Source organism: Physella acuta, unplaced genomic scaffold, assembly GCF_028476545.2.
Source record: "Physella acuta isolate Inbredline_101_S28 unplaced genomic scaffold, ASM2847654v3 ptg001326l, whole genome shotgun sequence".
Lineage (NCBI taxonomy): Eukaryota > Metazoa > Mollusca > Gastropoda > Physidae > Physella > Physella acuta.
In genome coordinates this window covers 182,315-204,320 of record NW_026732841.1, presented here as the reverse complement: position 1 = coordinate 204,320, position 22,006 = coordinate 182,315, and the positions used below count along the sequence as shown (strand labels likewise).

The window sequence follows — 22,006 nt, the reverse complement described above, 5'->3', positions numbered from 1 at the left end:
TATCGTGGATGTTTGTTTACAGAAATATTTATATCGTGGATGTTTGTTTACAGAAATATTTATATCGTGGATGTTTGTTTACAGAAATATTTGTATCGTGGATGTTTGTTTACAGAAATATTTGTATCGTGGATGTTTGTTTACAGAAATATTTATATCGTGGATGTTTGTTTACAGAAATATTTGTATCGTGGATGTTTGTTTACAGAAATATTTGTATCGTGGATGTTTGTTTACAGAAATATTTATATCGTGGATGTTTGTTTACAGAAATATTTATATCGTGGATGTTTGTTTACAGAAATATTTGTATCGTGGATGTTTGTTTACAGAAATATTTGTATCGTGGATGTTTGTTTACAGAAATATTTGTATCGTGGATGTTTGTTTACAGAAATATTTATATCGTGGATGTTTGTTTACAGAAATATTTGTATCGTGGATGTTTGTTTACAGAAATATTTGTATCGTGGATGTTTGTTTACAGAAATATTTATATCGTGGATGTTTGTTTACAGAAATATTTGTATCGTGGATGTTTGTTTACAGAAATATTTGTATCGTGGATGTTTGTTTACAGAAATATTTATATCGTGGATGTTTGTTTACAGAAATATTTGTATCGTGGATGTTAGTTTACAACATGATGATATCTTGCACGTAAACAATGTGTTTGTATGTTTCTTATTGTCTGTCATAGAAGTGTGTAAGTGTCATGTGTTAGTTTTTGTGTAAACTGTGGCAAGTGTGACAGTATGACAGTGACAGCATGACAGTGACAATATGGCAGTGACAGTTTGACAGTGACCGTTTGACAGCGACAGTTTGACAGTGACAATTTGACAGTGACAATTTGTTTTTTTTTAAACCGGCTCTAATTGAAGAAAATGTTTTCAGCCGTAAAGTCCAAGTCTACATTAAATTATTTTAATTGATATTTGATGTTTGTGACATTATTTGATATTTGATGTTTGTGACATTAATTGATATTTGATGTTTGTGACATTATTTGATATTTGATGTTTGTGACATTACTTGATACTTGATGTTTGTGACATTATTTGATATTTTATGTTTGTGACATTATTTGATGCGTGATGGTTGAGACAATAATTGATATTTGATGCTCAACACACCAAACACATTTGCTTTATTCAAACTGTCATTCAATCAATCAAGTTAATGTCATCTGACTGAATATGACATCTGACTGAATATGACATCTGACTGAATTCAAAACGTCACAAGAGATAAAATTGGAATAAAACCAACCTAATTGGTGTGACGATTTAAATATGTTAATTTAACTTCCCTAATCTGGCGTCCATTTTAAAATTTTAATTAGACATGCCTAATTCAGGCGGAGATTTTAAAATTTTCATTGGACTTGCTAATTAGGTCAGTGAATTAAAATGTTCATAAGAATTTGCTAATTAGGTCAGTGATATAAAATGTTGATAAGAATTTGCGAATGGGGTCAGTGATTAGAAATGTTAATGAGAATTTGCTAATTACGTCAGTGATTTGAAATGTTGATAAGAATTTGCTAATTAGGTCAGTGATTTGAAATGTTGATAAGAATTTGCTAATTAGGTCAGTGATTTGAAATGTTCATGAGAATTTGCTAATTAGGTCAGTGATTTGAAATGTTGATAAGAATTTGCTAATTAGGTCAGTGATTTGAAATGTTCATGAGAATTTGCTAATTAGGTCAGTGATTTGAAATGTTGATAAGAATTTGCGAATGGGATCAGTGATTAGAAATGTTAATGAGAATTTGCTAATTAGGTCAGTGTTTTGAAATGTTGATAAGAATTTGCTAATGAGGTCAGTGATTAGAATTGTTGATAAGAATGTGCTAATTAGGTCAGTGATTAGAAATGTTCATTAGACAGACTTGCCTGATGAACGACTTACCTGTGAGGGTGTTGTTCTGACGGTAGGCCCAGGGCACCCCCTCAGTTTTTGTGTCCACATCAAGGCGGTACAGGGGGAACCTGGTCTTCATGTCTATGGGCGGGGTCAGGCAGAAGTCGTGGTATTTGAAGGACATGACCTGTGACCTCAAGGTCAGCAGACTGACCAATAAGAGGAGACACGGGGACAGGTGAGTCGACCTTGACATGTGGAGTTTCATCATCAGTGGGTATCACGTGCTTCTGTTGTGTGTGAGTCAATGATCTAATTTTAGAATCCAAGTTACGTCTGCTTGCACGTGTGGCCAAGTTCAAGGCTGAGAGCAGTTCTGAAAAAAACAGACAACCGTGTGAGAGTGGAGTGGATTAGAACCCGGTCTGACAAAGATGGAGCGAGCGACTCGTGGTCTGACTCATGCTATGACGTCATGGAGTGGCAGGCTAAATTTAGAACAAAGGGACATTAATCTTGAATTAGTTGCGGATATTGACGACAGAAGTGGCGCGAACATAATGACGAAATAATCCATGTCGTGTTCGTCTGGCAGGTGACATGTAGTTGACATACAGGTGACATACAGGTGTGGTGCCCAGGTGATGCATACCATGTGTACACCCCTGTCTGCCATGTGTACACCCCTGTCTGCCATGTGTACACCCCTGTCTGCCATGTGTACACCCCTGTCTGCCATGTGTACACCCCTGTCTGCCATGTGTCTGTTATGTGGTCTGGCGAACAGAGTTGAGAAATAAATAAAAAAATCACAGGGAAATTCACACACACACACACACACACGCAAATAAATTAAATAATGACTGGAAACAGTTCACAGAAATAAAGTCATACGGAAAAAATTCACAGAAATAAAGTCATACGGAAAAATTCACAGAAATAAAGTCATACGGAAAAATTCACAGAAATAAAGTCATACGGAAAAATACACAGAAATAAAATCATACGGAAAAATCCACAGAAATAAAATCATACGGAAAAATTCACAGAAATAAAGTCATACGGAAAAATTCACAGAAATAAAGTCATACGGAAAAATACACAGAAATAAAATCATACGGAAAAATCCACAGAAATAAAATCATACGGAAAAATTCACAGAAATAAAGTCATACGGAAAAATACACAGAAATAAAGTCATTCGGAAAAATAGATCACAAAATTGCGTGCATTATGCGGTGTTTTTCGGGTTTTAATTATTTTTTAAATACATTTTAAAGGCATTAGGATTTATTACAATAATGCGTTCAGTATGTACAAAGACCGTAGTTTACAAAGAAACCTCCAATTGTATTAAAGGGTGTTTGTACAACGGATAGAATAAACCGGGAGTGATCTCCCCTAAACTTTCTCGAATATTCTTATATAAAACATCATGGGATGGGAACTCGGGATATAGACATGATTTTTACGAGCTTTAATTTAACTCACTTCCTCGTCAGTCGTCAGTCTAGATCGAAACAGCCGAGCGAAAATTCGGACACTTCCTCTTGACAGATACGGTTCACAGTTGGCACGTGGGTCAAGACATGAAGACAATGCAATCTGAAATTAAATTTGACTCATTGGATGCCTAATTAATTTTTTATGTATTAATTTAAATTTTGACCAAATTAGTAGGCATTTCTATCATCACGTTCAATAGCGCTTTATCACGTTCAATAGGCGCGCAATTGTTTTTAGTCATGAAACTCTATTGTAAATAACAACATGTAAAGTACTAAAAAAATTTTTCATAAAAAACGTTTTAATAACAAGCTTTTATGTACTAATGCACTAAAAAGTAGAAAATAAATTATACACTACTATTTACATAACTATAAAGAAAAGCGTGGGTCTCTTCCTAAACATAGTAAAGGTATCCAATAGATACTAAAGTGACCCACGCTTTTCTTTATAGTGATTTAAATAGTAGTGTATAATTTATTTTCTACTTTTTAGTGCATTATTACATAAAAGCTTGCTATTAAAACGTTTTTATGAAAAAAATTTACAAGCTTTTATTTAACTCACTTCCTCGTCAGTCTGTCGTCAGTCTAAATCGAAACGCCCGAGCGCAATTACGGACACTTCACGGACCCTTCTAACTGACAGATACATTTCGTAGTTGGTACGTGCGTCAAGACATGAAGACAATGCAACATGACATTTAATTTGACTTAATTGGATGCCTAATTAATTTTTTATGAGTTAATTAAAATTAATTTTGACCAAATTAGTAGGTAGACTTATCCAACTAACCCACACGCGTCATCACTTTCAATAGCGCGTCATCACGTTCAATAGGTTCGCAATAGTTTTTAGTCATGTAACTATTGCAAATAAAAACATATCAAGTACTAAAAAAAAATGTCATAAAAACGTTTTAATAACAAGCTTTTATGTAATAATGCACTAAAAAGTAGAAAATAAATGATACACTACTATTTAAATAACTATAAAGAAAAGCGTGGGTATCTTCCTAAATATTAGTAAAGGTATCCAATAGATACTACAGTAACCCACATGTGTGTGTCACATGTTTTCATACAGGTGTGTCACCAAAAAAAAAAAACCGCTAACCAACAAATCCAAGACTGTGTAGCTCGTAAATCCACGTGACACGCGGAGATGTGTGTAGAAATCTGACAGCGGAGAAAGTCGTAAGTTTTATACAGACACTCAGACACCCCCCCCCCCCATCCCCACCCCCTCTCTGTCAAAACTGTCAGAAGCTGCAGCTTCGCCCACTAACAAACATTCATTATTCATTTCGTCACTCGGACAATTATTCCAACAGTAAACCACACAATCGCCACACAATCGCCACACAATCGCCACACAATCGCCACACAATCGACACACAATCGCCACACAATCACCACACAATCGCCACACAACATACAGACAGAAACCTCACAGAAACAAAAAACAATTGACAACAAAACCCTGACATAAAATCCACAAACTAGACAAGCCTGAATGAAACCTGCAATAGACCCAAACAATAAAAAGCCCTAGACAAAAAAAAACTCCAAATATTAAAGGCCGTCACGTGACCAGAGAAGTCGACCGGGTCCAGTCTATTTTTAGCCCAAGACGTCACGTTTCCTTGACATGTCTTGAGATGTAAAAAATCTGCTCTAAGTGATGTTTATACCGACACACATACACAATGCGACAAACACACACGCTCAATGTGATCAACACACACACACACACACACTCAATGCGACCGGCACACACACACTCAATGTGACCAACACACACACACCCAATGTGACCAACACACACACTAATGACAAGAGGTACGACCACCACAGCAACCTACATGACAAGAGGTACGACCACCACAGCAACCTACACAAGAGGTACGACCACCACAGCAACCTACACAAGAGGTACGACCACCACAGCAACCTACACAAGAGGTACGACCACCACAGCAACCTACACAAGAGGTACGACCACCACAGCAACCTACACAAGAGGTACGACCACCACAGCAACCTACACAAGAGGTACGACCACCACAGCAACCTACACAAGAGGTACGACCACCACAGCAACCTACACAAGAGGTACGACCACCACAGCAACCTACACAAGAGGTACGACCACCACAGCAACCTACACAAGAGGTACGACCACCACAGCAACCTACACAAGAGGTACGACCACCACATCAACCTACACAAGAGGTACGACCACCACAGCAACCTACATGACAAGAGGTACGACCACCACACCAACCTACACAAGAGGTACGACCACCACAGCAACCTACACAAGAGGTACGACCACCACAGCAACCTACATGACAAGAGGTACGACCACCACAGCAACCTACACAAGAGGTACGACCACCACAGCAACCTACACAAGAGGTACGACCACCACAGCAACCTACATGACAAGAGGTACGACCACCACAGCAACCTACACAAGAGGTACGACCACCACAGCAACCTACACAAGAGGTACGACCACCACAGCAACCTACACAAGAGGTACGACCACCACAGCAACCTACATGACAAGAGGTACGACCACCACAACAACCTACATGACAAGAGGTACGACCACCACAGCAACCTACACAAGAGGTACGACCACCACAGCAACCTACACAAGAGGTACGACCACCACAACAACCTACACAAGAGGTACGACCACCACAACAACCTACATGACACAACTTAAACTAGATGACGCCCTCAAAGAACCAAATTCTTCCAGAGGTTCCCAAAGGTTGGTTCAATGTCCTCAGCTAGTTGTGTCTACTGCACCTACCACAGGCTACAGCTACACACGGGTCCTGAGTCAAGATCCTTTAATTAATTAATTAATTAATTAATGATTCATCAAGGAAAGGACGTGTTATTTTATCTTTACGTCAACACCACTGTTAGTGACGTATGACCTCATCCCCGCGTCATCGACACGTCACTAACCTGTCAATGTTGGTGGAAGTCTGAAGATCGCATACGGAAGTCGGTGTGTGGCTCACAGACAGGAAGTTGGAGATTTAGTAGCGTGTGCGCATGACATTAGTGACAGCTCTAGTACCTAGCTGGGGTTATCGCCCCTCACTCAATCATCCGTCTTGCATGGGACACAACTCTTCGTGCGGCGGGCATAAATTGTCTCGGTACTCTCCCTTGAATGTTGAAGGAATCTCCGACTCTGTTTTATTTACTTTAAGACAGCTTGTCTTAGTAATTTGCTCCTCTGTCTTATTCTGTTTGCAGTTTGCTAATAGCTTGACCACTTCTAGATGTCCACGTCTAGATTATCCACGTCTAGATTGTCCACGTCTAGACTGACCTAACCCTAACCCTAGACTGACCATGTCTAGATTGTCCACGTCTAGATTGTCCATGTCTAGATTGTCTACGTCTAGATTGTCCATGTCCAGATTATCCACGTCTAGATTGTCCATGTCCAGATTATCCACGTCTAGATTGTCCACGTCTAGATTGTCCACGTCTAGATTGTCCATGTCCAGATTATCCACGTCTAGATTGTCCATGTCCAGATTATCCACGTCTAGATTGTCCATGTCCAGATTATCCACGTCTAGATTGTCCATGTCCAGATTATCCACGTCTAGATTGTCCATGTCCAGATTATCCACGTCTAGATTGTCCATGTCCAGATTATCCACGTCTAGACTGACCAAGTCCCGTGGATACTGACCTTTGTATTCTATTTGTTAGAAAAACACCAGTGTGTTGGTTGTTTCCCTTGTTCCACCTGTATGAAGTGGTTGAGCTCACCATTCGAACACATTCAGAACATCAACTTTGGTAAGCACTAAAATAACGTCAGGCTATGTCAAAAATACCAGCAACAGCAAGAATACCTACAACAACGATACCTACAATAATAACAACAACAACAATACCTACAACAACAGCGTGACTCGAGTTAATGCAACATTGAATTTTTACACTTTTAATAAACAATCAAAAACGTGTGTATCAAATAAACTTAAAAAGTACGAAACATAGGCCTACACGCGCACACATGCATATATATATATATATATATATATATATATATATATATATATATATATATATATATATATATATATATATATACACGCAAACAAACAAAATTGAATTCACAAAAACACACGCAAACTGTCATACACAAACTGACACACCTACATATACATATAATCACATCACACTAAAACACATACACCCACATACACTACCCCCCCCCCTACCTACCTTGACGTCGATGAAATAGAAGAACCAAACACAATGTAAACTCCTCTCTTAACCTTAGCCAGCGGTTGTTTAACCTCGCGGTAGTCTCAGACACCAAACACAACAGGGATGAACACAACACCTGAACACAACACCTGAACACAACACCTGAACACTGTACTGGACCGCCAACCTGTTAGAAGCTAAATTAATGGGGAGATAATCGTCCCACTTTATGAGGTAAAAACATTCCGCTTGCCTCGGTTACCTACGCCTGCATCAGGAAATTTTTTGAAAATAATAGAAAGTCTGCTTCATTCAGGAAATTTTTTGAAAATAATAGAAAGTCTGCTTCATTCAGGAAATTTTTTGAAAATAATAGAAAGTCTGCTTCATTCAGGAAATTTTTTGAAAATAATAGAAAGTCTACTTCAATTAGGATTTTTTTTTTAAATAATAGAAAGTCTACTTCAATTAGGAATTTTTTTTAAATAATAGAAAGTCTACTTAATTCAGGACATTTTTTAAATAAGTAATAGAAAGTCTACTTAATTCAGGACATTTTTTAAATAAGTAATAGAAAGTCTATTTCAGTGCGGACATTTTAAACTTCTCAAACTGTTCCACGTATGATCACCCAGAACCAGGTTTCTAAAGTCTAGAAGAAAAGTTAGAATTCACTGACTTTCACAATTCACTCACCCTCAATTTTCAGTAACCCTCACAATTCAGTAACCCTCACGATTCAGTAACCCTCACAATTCAGTAACCCTCACAATTCAGTAACCCTCACAATTCAGTAACCCTCGCAATTCAGAGTCTACATGCAACTCCCCAGCCGGTCCCCCCTACCCCCCCCCGTCTCACACAATATATTCCTTGTATTGGTGCCGCTCTTGTCACCACCGTGACCCTAAACCCTTACTACGTCACACTGGTCACTACAGCCTCCAACTGTCCCCGTGATCCTAAACCCTTACTACGTCACACTGGTCACTACAGCCTCCAACTGTCCCCGTGACCCTAAACCCTTACTACGTCACACTGGTCACTATAGCCTCCAACTGTCCCCGTGACCCTAAACCCTTACTACGTCACACTGGTCACTATAGCCTCCAACTGTCCCCGTGATCCTAAACCCTTACTACGTCACACTGGTCACTATAGCCTCCAACTGTCCCCGTGATCCTAAACCCTTACTACGTCACACTGGTCAGCCTCCAACTGTCCCCGTGATCTTAAACCCTTACTACGTCACACTGGTCACTATAGCCTCCAACTGTCCCCGTGATCCTAAACCCTTACTACGTCACACTGGTCACTATAGCCTCCAACTGTCCCCGTGATCCTAAACCCTTACTACGTCACACTGGTCACTACAGCCTCCAACTGTCCCCGTGATCCTAAACCCTTACTACGTCACACTGGTCACTACAGCCTCCAACTGTCCCCGTGACCCTAAACCCTTACTACGTCACACTGGTCACTATAGCCTCCAACTGTCCCCGTGACCCTAAACCCTTACTACGTCACACTGGTCACTATAGCCTCCAACTGTCCCCGTGACCCTAAACCCTTACTACGTCACACTGGTCACTATAGCCTCCAACTGTCCCCGTGATCCTAAACCCTTACTACGTCACACTGGTCACTATAGCCTCCAACTGTCCCCGTGACCCTAAACCCTTACTACGTCACACTGGTCACTATAGCCTCCAACTGTCCCCGTGACCCTAAACCCTTACTACGTCACACTGGTCACTATAGCCTCCAACTGTCCCCGTGACCCTAAACCCTTACTACGTCACACTGGTCACTATAGCCTCCAACTGTCCCCGTGACCCTAAACCCTTACTACGTCACACTGGTCACTATAGCCTCCAACTGTCCCCGTGACCCTAAACCCTTACTACGTCACACTGGTCACTATAGCCTCCAACTGTCCCCGTGACCCTAAACCCTTACTACGTCACACTGGTCACTATAGCCTCCAACTGTCCCCGTGATCCTAAACCCTTACTACGTCACACTGGTCACTACAGCCTCCAACTGTCCCCGTGACCCTAAACCCTTACTACGTCACACTGGTCACTATAGCCTCCAACTGTCCCCGTGACCCTAAACCCTTACTACGTCACACTGGTCACTATAGCCTCCAACTGTCCCCGTGACCCTAAACCCTTACTACGTCACACTGGTCACTATAGCCTCCAACTGTCCCCGTGACCCTAAACCCTTACTACGTCACACTGGTCACTATAGCCTCCAACTGTCCCCGTGACCCTAAACCCTTACTACGTCACACTGGTCACTATAGCCTCCAACTGTCCCCGTGATTCTAAACCCTTACTACGTCACACTGGTCACTACAGCCTCCAACTGTCCCCGTGACCCTAAACCCTTACTACGTCACACTGGTCACTATAGCCTCCAACTGTCCCCGTGACCCTAAACCCTTACTACGTCACACTGGTCACTATAGCCTCCAACTGTCCCCGTGACCCTAAACCCTTACTACGTCACACTGGTCACTATAGCCTCCAACTGTCCCCGTGACCCTAAACCCTTACTACGTCACACTGGTCACTACAGCCTCCAACTGTCCCTACAGTTGACCGTTTGCAAGGATCATGCACAAAATGTACAACAAAATTTAAAATATTTCAACCCACTCCCAATATACTATAACGTTTTGTGACGTCATATAACCAGCTGTTACCACCAGTATTTGCAATATTGCCATATATCATCCCCTAACCACCAGTATTTGCAATATTGCCATATATCATCCCCTAACCACCCCATCTCACACCCCCCACCTGTAAAACTACTCCCCCTGTACCACCCCTCCCCCCACCATCATATCAGAGCATATGTAGATGTTAACATACCTGTTGCCTGTACAGCAGACAATTAAAGCGCCCTCATCTCCCTGTTTAGTAGAAGCAAACGTTAGCACAGATGTTTCGTTTTGTCATGTACAACCATTATCGACAACTCTGCTGCACCTGGCTTGCACTGAATCTGTCAAGTTGTCTCTCCATGTACACACATGCCACATTTGATGGGGACATTAGGGGAGGTGCATAGACACAGATCTTCTTCTTCTTCGGCTCCCGGGGAACCATAGGCCAGTTACAGCATACTTCCATACTTGTGTGTATTTTTTTTTTCATTTTTTTTCAGACTTTTCCCGAACATTGTAATGTCCTTTTTTTCAATTTCTTTGAGCCATGCTATTGTGTTTCCGTCTTTTTCTTCATCCTTGTGGATTCTCTGACCCTCCTTGTGTGATAAAATATATGGCGTTATCAGAAATAGACATAGGTATGTACATTGATATTTTTTTAAAAATGATATTTTCGTATATATATATATATATATATATATATATATATATATATATATATATATATATATATATATATATATATATATATATATATATATATATATATATATCGTTTATATCTCCTGCTACCAAACTATACTAGACTAGACTAGACTAGACTAGAGTAGAGTTGACTAGACTAGACTAGACTAGACTAGACTAGAGTAGAGTTGACTAGACTAGACTAGACTAGACTAGACTAGACTAGACTAGACTAGACTAGACTAGACTAGACTAGACTAGACTAGACTAGACTAGACTAGACTAGACTAGACTAGACTAGACTAGACTAGACTAGACTAGACTAGACTAGAGTTGACTAGACTAGACTAGACTAGACTAGACTAGACTAGACTAGACTAGACTAGACTAGACTAGACTAGACTAGACTAGACTAGACTAGACTAGACTAGACTAGAGTTGACTAGACTAGACTAGACTAGACTAGACTAGACTAGACTAGACTAGACTAGACTAGACTAGACTAGACTAGACTAGACTAGACTAGACTAGACTAGACTAGACTAGACTAGACTAGACTAGACTAGACTAGTTTATCACCTAGGTTGGATGTTGACCACCTGTCCAACTGCGACATACAGGCAACGTGCCAACACAAGAGGATGATTGGTCAATTGTTCAAAATTCTAATTCAAATGTAGGATATTAATTAATATGCCACCTCGAGAAAAAAAATTATTAATTTATTTATCTCTGCATTTCATTGATAACTTAGCATTTTATAAATTAATGTATACATTTCGATTGATTTCTCACAGGATGCAAACATTTTGCTGGATAGAGTTTAAAGAAACGTCTTCAGGTAAACTAGACAGTCTCCCAGTCTGTTTTCATACAACAAGTAAGTCAGACAAAATTGTTGTCATCTAACACAACCTGTTGTCATCTAACACAATCTGTTGTCATCTAACACAACCTGTTGTCATCTAACACAACCATTAGTTGTCATATAACACAACCTGTTGTCATCTAACACAACCGGTTGTCATCGAACTCAACCTGTTGTCATCTAACACAACCATTTGTTGTCATCTAACACAACCTGTTGTCATCTAACACAACCTGTTGTCATCTAACACAACCTGTTGTCATCTAACACAACCTGTTGTCATCTAACACAACCTGTTGTCATCTAACACAACCTGTTGTCATCTAACACAACCTGTTGTCATCTAACACAACCTGTTGTCATCTAACACAACCTGTTGTCATCTAACACAACCGTTTGTTGTCATCTAACACAACCGTTTGTTGTCATCTAACACAACCTGTTGTCATCTAACACAACCGTTTGTTGTCATCTAACACAACCTGTTGTCATCTAACACAACCGTTTGTTGTCATCTAACACAACCTGTTGTCATCTAACACAACCTGTTGTCATCTAACATAACCTTTTGACGATTTCCGGTAACATAAAGTGACTTACTGTATCTGTGTGAATACGATTACTTAAGTACTGTTTTAATTAGGTACACGAAATTATATAATTATAATATCTTACAGTTTGATTCTTCTCAAAATTTGAATGACCTCCAATATCGGGAAGTGGTACCTTACTCTATTTCCGGTTTCTAAAATACAGATAACATACGTACTATTTCAGTTAGTTCAACGAAATTAAGTACATGATATAAGATCTTATTTTCTTGATTCTGTCAACTTTTGAGTGATTTCTCAACGGAAGTAGTTCTTTACGGTGTTTCCCATTTCTCAAAAAATATCACTTCTGCCGGACCGATGTGTTTCACGCAGGTCAAGAATCGATGACAATGCACTGTGACATAAAAGGTGACTTATTTAGATGTTTGTTTCATTTTGGAACAATGAGTCAATGTGTCATTTATAAAGTACTCATTTCCCGCTCAATTATGCACACAACACTCACGTTTATTTTGATGCGCGCTTATTTTTTTTTTTCGATTCCAGTGGCGTAGCGAGGTCGGGTGTCACCCGGTGCGGCACTTAATGGTGTCACCCCCCCCCCCCCCCCAGCGGCGTAGCGACCCTTCCCGAGGAGAAACTTTCAATTTTCGATTTGCACCCCCACCCCTCCCTCAAACTTTCGATTTGAACCTCTTAAAAGACTATTTAACAATTGAATTAATCACTTAATTAAGTGGAATTATCATTTTTCTCTATATACTATTTTTTGCCTTGGTGTCATCCCCTTAAATGGTGTCACCCGGTGCGGTCCACCCCCCCCCCCCCCCTACGCCCCTGCTCGATTCTATTCTATTTTTAAAAATATTAATACAACTACTAATAATTTTGCGCTGAAAGTGCCACACCCTACCTTTTATATAAGATCTAGCCGTCCCGGCCAGGCCCTGCTCTGGCTTCTATGAAAAACCTTTCTGTTAAAGACCATTACCTGTGTGTTTAGTAATCATCATCATAAACCCGGCATTGCTCACCCAAACCACAACCAACCAAAACAACAAAACGCAAACATAACGCTAACACAATTACAAATACAAACGAAAACAAAAACCTAACAACAAACCCAACCACAACCACAAACACCAATACCAACCAATAACAACACACACAAAAAAAACGAAAAAGCAAACGAAAACAAACCAAATCCAAACGCAAACGCAAAACCAACCAAAAACACAAATACAAACCCAAAGAAAAAAACACAAACAAAAACGAAAAAAGAAAGAACAAAAACGAACCACATCAAACCGCAACCACTAACGCAAACCCAACCTTAACACAAAGAAAACATTAACGCGAACATAAACGTAAAGTGCTCACAGTCTAGCCCGGGGCGGAATCGCCTGTTTTAGCTTAATAAACGACTATAGTACCCCAACTTATTCATAGTCTTTTGCACTCACTTAAACGAACGCGCCTGTTTCAATTTAATGAACAATTATAATACTCCAAGCTTATCCGTAAAATACCTACAACATTTGCACTTGATCAATCCCCGCTAATTATGTAATTATTTTTTTCCCAACACCAAAACAAAGTAATAAAAAGTAAATTCTTTTCCACTAATGCAATGGTTTTATAAAGGGAAGTAATTGTGTTTTCCTAATTTATCAAAGGGAAGTAAGTGCTATAGGACTAAATATAAATAATTTTCAGACATAATTAGAATTTTTGTAATTTTTTTTAAATTGTGTTTAATGAACATGCCGACAATTATTACTATGAGTTTGAAAAATTAAAACTTTTTCCCAACACTTTCAACAGTAATTTTTTAACTCATAAATTTAGACCATAAGGACTTTAATTATCTAACACTTAAATCCATCTAAGTATGTCAACATACAGAATTGAGCTTTATATATTAGATAAGAGAAAGTTTAGGGGAAATCACTCCCGATTTATTTTAAATTATAGTGTAAAACATAATTTTGAAAAATTACATTTGAAAAAAAAATGTTTTGTGAAACCATTTCATAGGCGCCGATAAGTTGAATGGAGACGCACATCCCACCCCCCACCCCCCCCCCCTATGATAAGTTGAATGGAGATGCACATCCCACCCCCAGTGTTTCTTCCAGACCCTTTTCTCCGGGGGGGGGGGGGGCACTTGAAATTTTCGGGGGGGGGGGGCGCTAGACTTTCTTCGGGGGGGGGGGGGACACTATTAAAAGTATATATTTTCTATATAAAGTATATAAATTTCATTTCGTTCGGGGGGGGGGGGGGGCGGGCGGTAGAATGTTTTCGGGGGGGGGGGAGGGCGAAGCCCGCCCGAAGAGATGCCTGGAAGAAACTCTTCTCACCCCCCCCCCCCCACGATAAGTTGAATGGAGGCGCACATCCCACTCCCCCCACCCCCCCCCCCTGATAAGTTGAATGGAGACGCACATCCCACCCCCCCCCCTGATAAGTTGAATGGAGACGCACATCCCACCCCCCCCCCCTGATAAGTTGAATGGAGACGCACGCCCCGACGACCCGCCCCCAGCGACACCATCAGGATCATTTCCTGCCGCAAATGAGCGGGAAAATTAAGCCTGGCCTCACAAGAGCCCTTGACCATTGGCTCACTGGTCTGGGTTGTCGTCCGCAGATCTTGTGACGTCAGAGCACATTTCTCAATGAAAATTAGACGGTGTTTAGCCAAGCTTGTGTCCGTGTATTTTTCCCGCTTTTTTTAGCTGTTTAACATGGCATCTCGACAAATATATGCCACCCACCTAACAGCCACAAATATCCTGTAATCACAGCCACAATTATGTGTGGGGACAGTTGTGTGGGGGCAGTTGTGTGGGGGCAGTTGTGTGGGGGCAGTTGTGTGGGGACAGTTGTGTGGGGGCAGTTGTGTGGGGGCAGTTGTTTGGGGACAGTTGTGTGGGGGCAGTTGTGTGGGGGCAGTTGTGTGGGGGGGGGGGGGAATGTGTGGGGACAGTTGTGTGGGGGCAGTTGTGTGGGGGCAGTTGTGTGGGGACAGTTGTGTGGGGACAGTTGTGTGGGGACAGTTGTGTGGGGACAGTTGTGTGGGGACAGTTGTGTGGGGACAGTTGTGTGGGAGCAGTTGTGTGGGGACAGGTGTGGGGGGGGGGAATGTGTGGGGACAGTTGTGTGGGGACAGTTGTGTGGGGGCAGTTGTGTGGGGACAGTTGTGTGGGGACAGTTGTGTGGGAACAGTTGTGTGGGGACAGTTGTGTGGGGACAGTTGTGTGGGGACAGTTGTGTGGGGACAGTTGTGTGGGGACAGTTGTGTGGGGACAGTTGTGTGGGGACAGTTGTGTGGGGACAGTTGTGTGGGGACAGTTGTGTGGGGACAGTTGTGTGGGGACAGTTGTGTGGGGACAGTTGTGTGGGGGGGGGAATGTGTGGGGACAGTTGTGTGGGGACAGTTGTGTCGGGGCAGTTGTGTGGGGACAGTTGTGTGGGGACAGTTGTGTGGGGACAGTTGTGTGGGGACAGTTGTGTGGGGACAGTTGTGTGGGGACAGTTGTGTGGGGGCAGTTGTGTGGGGGCAGTTGTGTGGGGGCAGTTGTGTGGGGGCAGTTGTGTGGGGACAGTTGTGTGGGGACAGTTGTGTGGGGACAGTTGTGTGGGGACAGTTGTGTGGGGACAGTTGTGTGGGGACAGTTGTGTGGGGACAGTTGTGTGGGGACAGTTGTGTGGGGACAGTTGTGTGGGGACAGTTGTGTGGGGACAGTTGTGTGGGGGCAGTTGTGTGGGGACAGTTGTGTGGGGGCAGTTGTGTGGGGACAGTTGTGTGGGGACAGTTGTGTGGGGACAGTTGTGTGGGGACAGTTGTGTGGGGACAGTTGTGTGGGGACAGTTGTGTGGGGACAGTTGTGTGGGGACAGTTGTGTGGGGGCAGTTGTGTGGGGGCAGTTGTGTGGGGGCAGTTGTGTGGGGACAGTTGTGTGGGGACAGTTGTGTGGGGACAGTTGTGTGGGGACAGTTGTGTGGGGACAGTTGTGTGGGGACAGTTGTGTGGGGACAGTTGTGTGGGAGCAGTTGTGTGGGGACAGTTGTGTGGGGACAGTTGTGTGGGGACAGTTGTGTGGGAGCAGTTGGATTGTATGAGTGACGTCATGAATGTAGACCGCCCACGAAATCGTGGGTGTGTGGAAGAATTAGGTGGGTGGTGGGGGTATGGCTGTGTTGCTAAAAATAGAAGTGGCGACCAGAGTGGACAGAAGGTCGGCCATTACCTCCCTTGACTAGTTGCATCAGACGACTGACGGCAGACGAGTGTGACGGCGGCTGACTGCACGTGCTGACACGGATGCAGCTCACTCGGCAGACGATGGGAGAGAATTTTAACTAGCGGGTATCACCAGTAAGTAGATGTTTACATTTCTGACATCAAATTCTGCATCAGTTTATCTTTAAGTGCGAATGTACAACTAGCTATACTCACCTTCTTACAAGAATTTTAAAATATGTGAGGTCATTCAAACGTTATTAGAGACAAACTATGTATTTATTTATTTATTTATTTATATGAAAATAGACGAATTTAATTCCCTACACGAGTTTTTCGTAGTGTTAAAAATGGCCGAAATTTAAAAAGTTGTCTTATCACTTGCAACGGGTCAGGAGTGAATGAAATAGTTGGTCCAAGAATTTTCTCGTGTGTTGCTCGCGTGGGTGCTTCGGATTTCTTACTGGATTATTTTGACACACCAAGTTGGTCAATGTTGTCAAAGTCGTCAGTGTGGTCTGAACAATGATTTAGCTCAAAGGTAAAACTTCAAACTTAAAAATTATAAATGACGCTCTTATTTTAAGAAGTGAAAGGATTCGAATTTTAAAATAAAACTTTTTTGTCTTATGTTATCGGAACAAAGTCAGTGCCACCACACGATAGTGTCTACATGTCACAACACCACAGTGTCACCATCATGTCACCAAAACACCTTGTCACCACACAGTATCATAACACGGCACTGACATACCACAATGTCACCACAATAGTGTCGCCACATCATATTGTTACATCAGTATCACCACATCATAGTGTCACCACATCATAGTGTCACCACATCAGTATCACCACATCAGTGGCTCCACATCATAGTGTCACCACATCATAGTGTCACCACATCATAGTGTCACCACATCATAGTGTCACCACATCATAGTGTCACCATATCATAGTATCACCACATCATAGTGTCACCACATCAGTGGCTCCACATCAGTATCACCACATCATAGTGTCACCACATCATAGTGTCACCACATCATAGTGTCACCACATCAATATCACCACATCATAGTGTCACCACATCATAGTGTCACCACATCATAGTGTCACCACATCACTATCACCACATCATAGTGTCACCACATCATAGTGTCACCACATCAGTGTCACCACATCATAGTGTCACCATATCATAGTATCACCACATCATAGTGTCACCACATCATAGTGTCACCACATCATAGTGTCTTCACATCACTATCACCACATCATAGTGTCACCACATCATAGTGTCAACACATCATAGTGTCACCACATCAGTATCACCACATCAGTGGCTCCACATCATAGTGTCACCACATAATAGTGTCACCACATCATAGTGTCACCACATCATAGTGTCACCACATCATAGTGTCACGACATCATAGTGTCACCACATCATAGTGTCACCATATCATAGTATCACCACATCATAGTGTCACCACATCAGTGGCTCCACATCAGTATCACCACATCATAGTGTCACCACATCATAGTGTCACCACATCATAGTGTCACCACATCATAGTGTCACGACATCATAGTGTCACCACATCATAGTGTCACCATATCATAGTATCACCACATCATAGTGTCACCACATCAGTGGCTCCACATCAGTATCACCACATCATAGTGTCACCACATCATAGTGTCACCACATCATAGTGTCACCACATCATAGTGTCACCACATCACTATCACCACATCATAGTGTCACCACATCATAGTGTCACCACATCATAGTGTCACCACATCATAGTGTCACCACATCATAGTGTCACCACATCAGTGTCACCACATCATAGTGTCACCATATCATAGTATCACCACATCATAGTGTCACCACATCATAGTGTCACCACATCATAGTGTCTTCACATCACTATCACCACATCATAGTGTCACCACATCATAGTGTCAACACATCATAGTGTCACCACATCAGTATCACCACATCAGTGGCTCCACATCATAGTGTCACCACATAATAGTGTCACCACATCATAGTGTCACCACATCATAGTGTCACGACATCATAGTGTCACCACATCATAGTGTCACCATATCATAGTATCACCACATCATAGTGTCACCACATCAGTGGCTCCACATCAGTATCACCACATCATAGTGTCACCACATCATAGTGTCACCACATCACTATCGCCACATCATAGTGTCACCACATCATAGTGTCACCACATCATAGTGTCACCACATCACTATCACCACATCATAGTGTCACCACATCATAGTGTCACCACATCAGTGTCACCACATCATAGTGTCACCATATCATAGTATCACCACATCTTAGTGTCACCACATCATAGTGTCGCCACATCATAGTGTCACCACATCACTATCACCACATCATAGTGTCACCACATCATAGTGTCACCACATCATAGTGTCCACACATCACTATCACTACATCATAGTATCACCACATCATAGTGTCACCACATCATAGTATCACCACATCAAAGTGTCACCATATCATAGTGTCACCATAACATAGTATCGCGACATCATAGTGTCACCACATCATAGTGTCACCACATCACTATCACCACATCATAGTGTCACCACATCAGTGTCACCACATCATAGTGTCACCACATCATAGTGTCACCACATCATAGTGTCACCACATCAGTGGCAGCACATCATAGTGTCACCACATCATAGTGTCACAACATCACTATCACCACATCATAGTGTCACGACATCATAGTGTCACCACATCATAGTGTCACCACATCATAGTGTCACCACATCAGTGGCTCCACATCAGTATCACCACATCATAGTGTCACCACATCACTATCACCACATCATAGTGTCACGACATCATAGTGTCACCACATCACTTTCACCACATCATAGTGTCACCACATCATAGTGTCACCACATCACTATCACCACATCATAGTGTCACCACATCATAGTGTCACCACATCACTATCACCACATCATAGTGTCACCACATCATAGTATCACCACATCATAGTGTCACCACATCATAGTATCACCACATCAAAGTGTCACCATATCATAGTGTCACCATATCATAGTATCACGACATCATAGTGTCACCACATCATAGTGTCACCACATCACTATCACCACATCATAGTGTCACCACATCAGTGTCACCACATCATAGTGTCACCACATCATAGTGTCACCACATCATAGTGTCACCACATCAGTGGCAGCACATCATAGTGTCACCACATCATAGTGTCACCACATCACTATCACCACATCATAGTGTCACGACTTTCATAGTGTCACCACATCATAGTGTCACCACATCATAGTGTCACCACATCAGTGGCTCCACATCAGTATCACCACATCATAGTGTCACCACATCACTATCACCACATCATAGTGTCACGACATCATAGTGTCACCACATCACTTTCACCACATCATAGTGTCACCACATCATAGTGTCACCACATCACTATCACCACATCATAGTGTCACCACATCATAGTGTCACCACATCACTTTCACCACATCATAGTGTCACCACATCATAGTGTCACCACATCAAAGTGTCACCACATCACTATCACCACATCATAGTATCACCACATCATAGTGTCACCACATCATAGTATCACCACATCATAGTGTCACCATATCATAGTGTCACCATATCATAGTGTCACCACATCATAGTGTCACCACATCACTATCACCACATCAGTGTCACTACATCATAGTGTCACCACATCATAGTGTCACCACATCAGTGGCAGCACATCATAGTGTCAACACATAATAGTGTCACCACATCATAGCGTCACCACATCATAGTGTCACCACATCATAGTGTCACAACATCATAGTGTCACCACATCACAGTGTCACCACATCATAGGGTCACCACATCATAGTGTCACCACATCAAAGTGTCACCATATCATAGTGTCACCACATCATAGTGTCACCACATCATAGTGTCACCACATCAGTATCACCACATCATAGTGTCATCACATCATAGTGTCACCACATCAGTATCACCACATCATAGTGTCACCACATCATAGTGTCACCACATCATAGTGTCACCCCACCGTAGCAATGTTACACTTCCACATAGAGCCACATGATTTGTTTATCTCCAGTACCAGGAAGTCAACTAGAACCCAGCCGTGGCACTGGTCTCTATCGTGGCTGGCACTATCGTGTGTGGTTGACTGAACGTTGTACCAGCTACGGCTGTCTCTGTCTGTCAGTCCAAGTACCAGCTACAGCTGTCTCTGTCAGTTGTAGTCAGTCCTAGTACCAGCTACGGCTGTCTCTGTTGTAGTCAGTCCAAGTACCAGCTACAGCTGTCTCTGTCAGTCAGTCCAAGTACCGGCTACAGCTGTCTCTGTCAGTCCAAGTACCAGCTACAGCTGTCTCTGTCTGTCAGTCCAAGTACCAGCTACAGCTGTCTCTGTCTGTCAGTCCAAGTACCAGCTACAGCTGTCTCTGTCTGTCAGTCCAAGTACCAGCTACAGCTGTCTCTGTCTGTCAGTCCAAGTACCAGCTACGGCTGTCTGTCTGTTGTAGTCAGTCCAAGTACCAGCTACGGCTGTCTCTGTCTGTCAGTCCAAGTACCAGCTACGGCTGTCTCTGCCTGTCAGTCCAAGTACCAGCTACGGCTGTCTGTCTGTTGTAGTCAGTCCAAGTACCAGCTACAGCTGTCTCTGTCTGTCAGTCCAAGTACCAGCTACAGCTGTCTCTGTCTGTCAGTCCAAGTACCAGCTACGGCTGTCTCTGCCTGTCAGTCCAAGTACCAGCTACGGCTGTCTGTCTGTTGTAGTCAGTCCAAGTACCAGCTACAGCTGTCTCTGTCAGTCCAAGTACCAGCTACAGCTGTCTCTGTCAGTCCAAGTACCAGCTACGGCTGTCTGTCTGTTGTAGTCAGTCCAAGTACCAGCTACAGCTGTCTCTGTCAGTCCAAGTACCAGCTACGGCTGTCTCTGTCTGACAGTCCAACTACCAGCTACGGCTGTCTCTGCCTGTCAGTCCAAGTACCAGCTACGGCTGTCTGTCTGTTGTAGTCAGTCCAAGTACCAGCTACAGCTGTCTCTGTCTGTCAGTCCAAGTACCAGCTACAGCTGTCTGTCTGTTGTAGTCGGTCCAAGTACCAGCTACAGCTGTCTCTGTCTGTCAGTCCAAGTACCAGCTACAGCTGTCTCTGTCTGTCAGTCCAAGTACCAGCTACAGCTGTCTCTGTCTGACAGTCCAACTACCAGCTACGGCTGTCTGTCT

The 22,006-nt window shown here is 42.4% G+C and overlaps 3 protein-coding genes and 1 long non-coding RNA gene across 10 annotated transcripts in view; 2 read left to right on the top strand and 2 right to left on the bottom strand.

Annotated features, from left to right (window-relative positions):
* The window catches only part of LOC131958403 (uncharacterized), a 31,358-nt gene extending 23,545 nt beyond the window's left edge, over positions 1–7,813 (bottom strand). For 2 of the 5 annotated variants that reach the window (XR_009389233.1, XM_059323418.1), the window contains exons 1-2: positions 7,650–7,811; positions 1,918–2,245 (exon numbers count right to left, since the gene is read on the bottom strand). Coding sequence is in view for 4 of the 5 variants with exons in the window: in XM_059323418.1 (XP_059179401.1) it covers positions 1,918–2,140 (223 nt within the window). In the remaining variant the exon portion in view is untranslated. Of the gene's footprint in view, positions 1–1,917; positions 2,246–4,491; positions 4,554–7,649 lie in introns of all 5 variants that reach the window. The other 3 variants (XM_059323416.1, XM_059323417.1, XM_059323415.1) reach the window with 3 other exon arrangements.
* LOC131958409 (histidine-rich glycoprotein-like) lies at positions 2,523–6,111 on the top strand. The gene is made up of 2 exons (XM_059323427.1): positions 2,523–2,635; positions 5,232–6,111. Exons 1-2 carry the CDS (start codon positions 2,523–2,525, stop codon positions 6,109–6,111), a joined length of 993 nt encoding a protein of 330 aa, XP_059179410.1.
* A 3,776-nt stretch (positions 7,814–11,589) lies between the features above and the next one.
* LOC131958404 (uncharacterized) overlaps positions 11,590–22,006 on the bottom strand; it is a 37,544-nt gene continuing 27,127 nt past the window's right edge. The window contains exon 3 of the long non-coding RNA XR_009389234.1: positions 11,590–11,701. This is a non-coding gene — a long non-coding RNA (uncharacterized LOC131958404). The remainder of the gene's footprint in view (positions 11,702–22,006) is intronic.
* LOC131958402 (aromatic-L-amino-acid decarboxylase) overlaps positions 16,719–22,006 on the top strand; it is a 31,376-nt gene continuing 26,088 nt past the window's right edge. The window contains exon 1 of one of the 3 annotated variants that reach the window (XM_059323412.1): positions 16,719–16,807. The gene's annotated coding sequence lies outside the window, so the exon portion shown is untranslated. Of the gene's footprint in view, positions 16,808–17,091; positions 17,214–22,006 lie in introns of those variants that run through there. The other 2 variants (XM_059323413.1, XM_059323411.1) reach the window with 2 other exon arrangements.

What these genes read in the sequence shown, in the direction of transcription:
- LOC131958409 (XM_059323427.1), top strand. Translation starts at nt 2,523, where the DNA reads ATGTGTACACCCCTGTCTGCCATGTGTACACCCCTGTCTGCCATGTGT. An exon ending in CCCCTGTCTGCCATGTGTCT is followed by an intron (nt 2,636 to 5,231) that starts GTTATGTGGTCT and finishes CGACCACCACAG; the next exon opens with CAACCTACATGACAAGAGGT.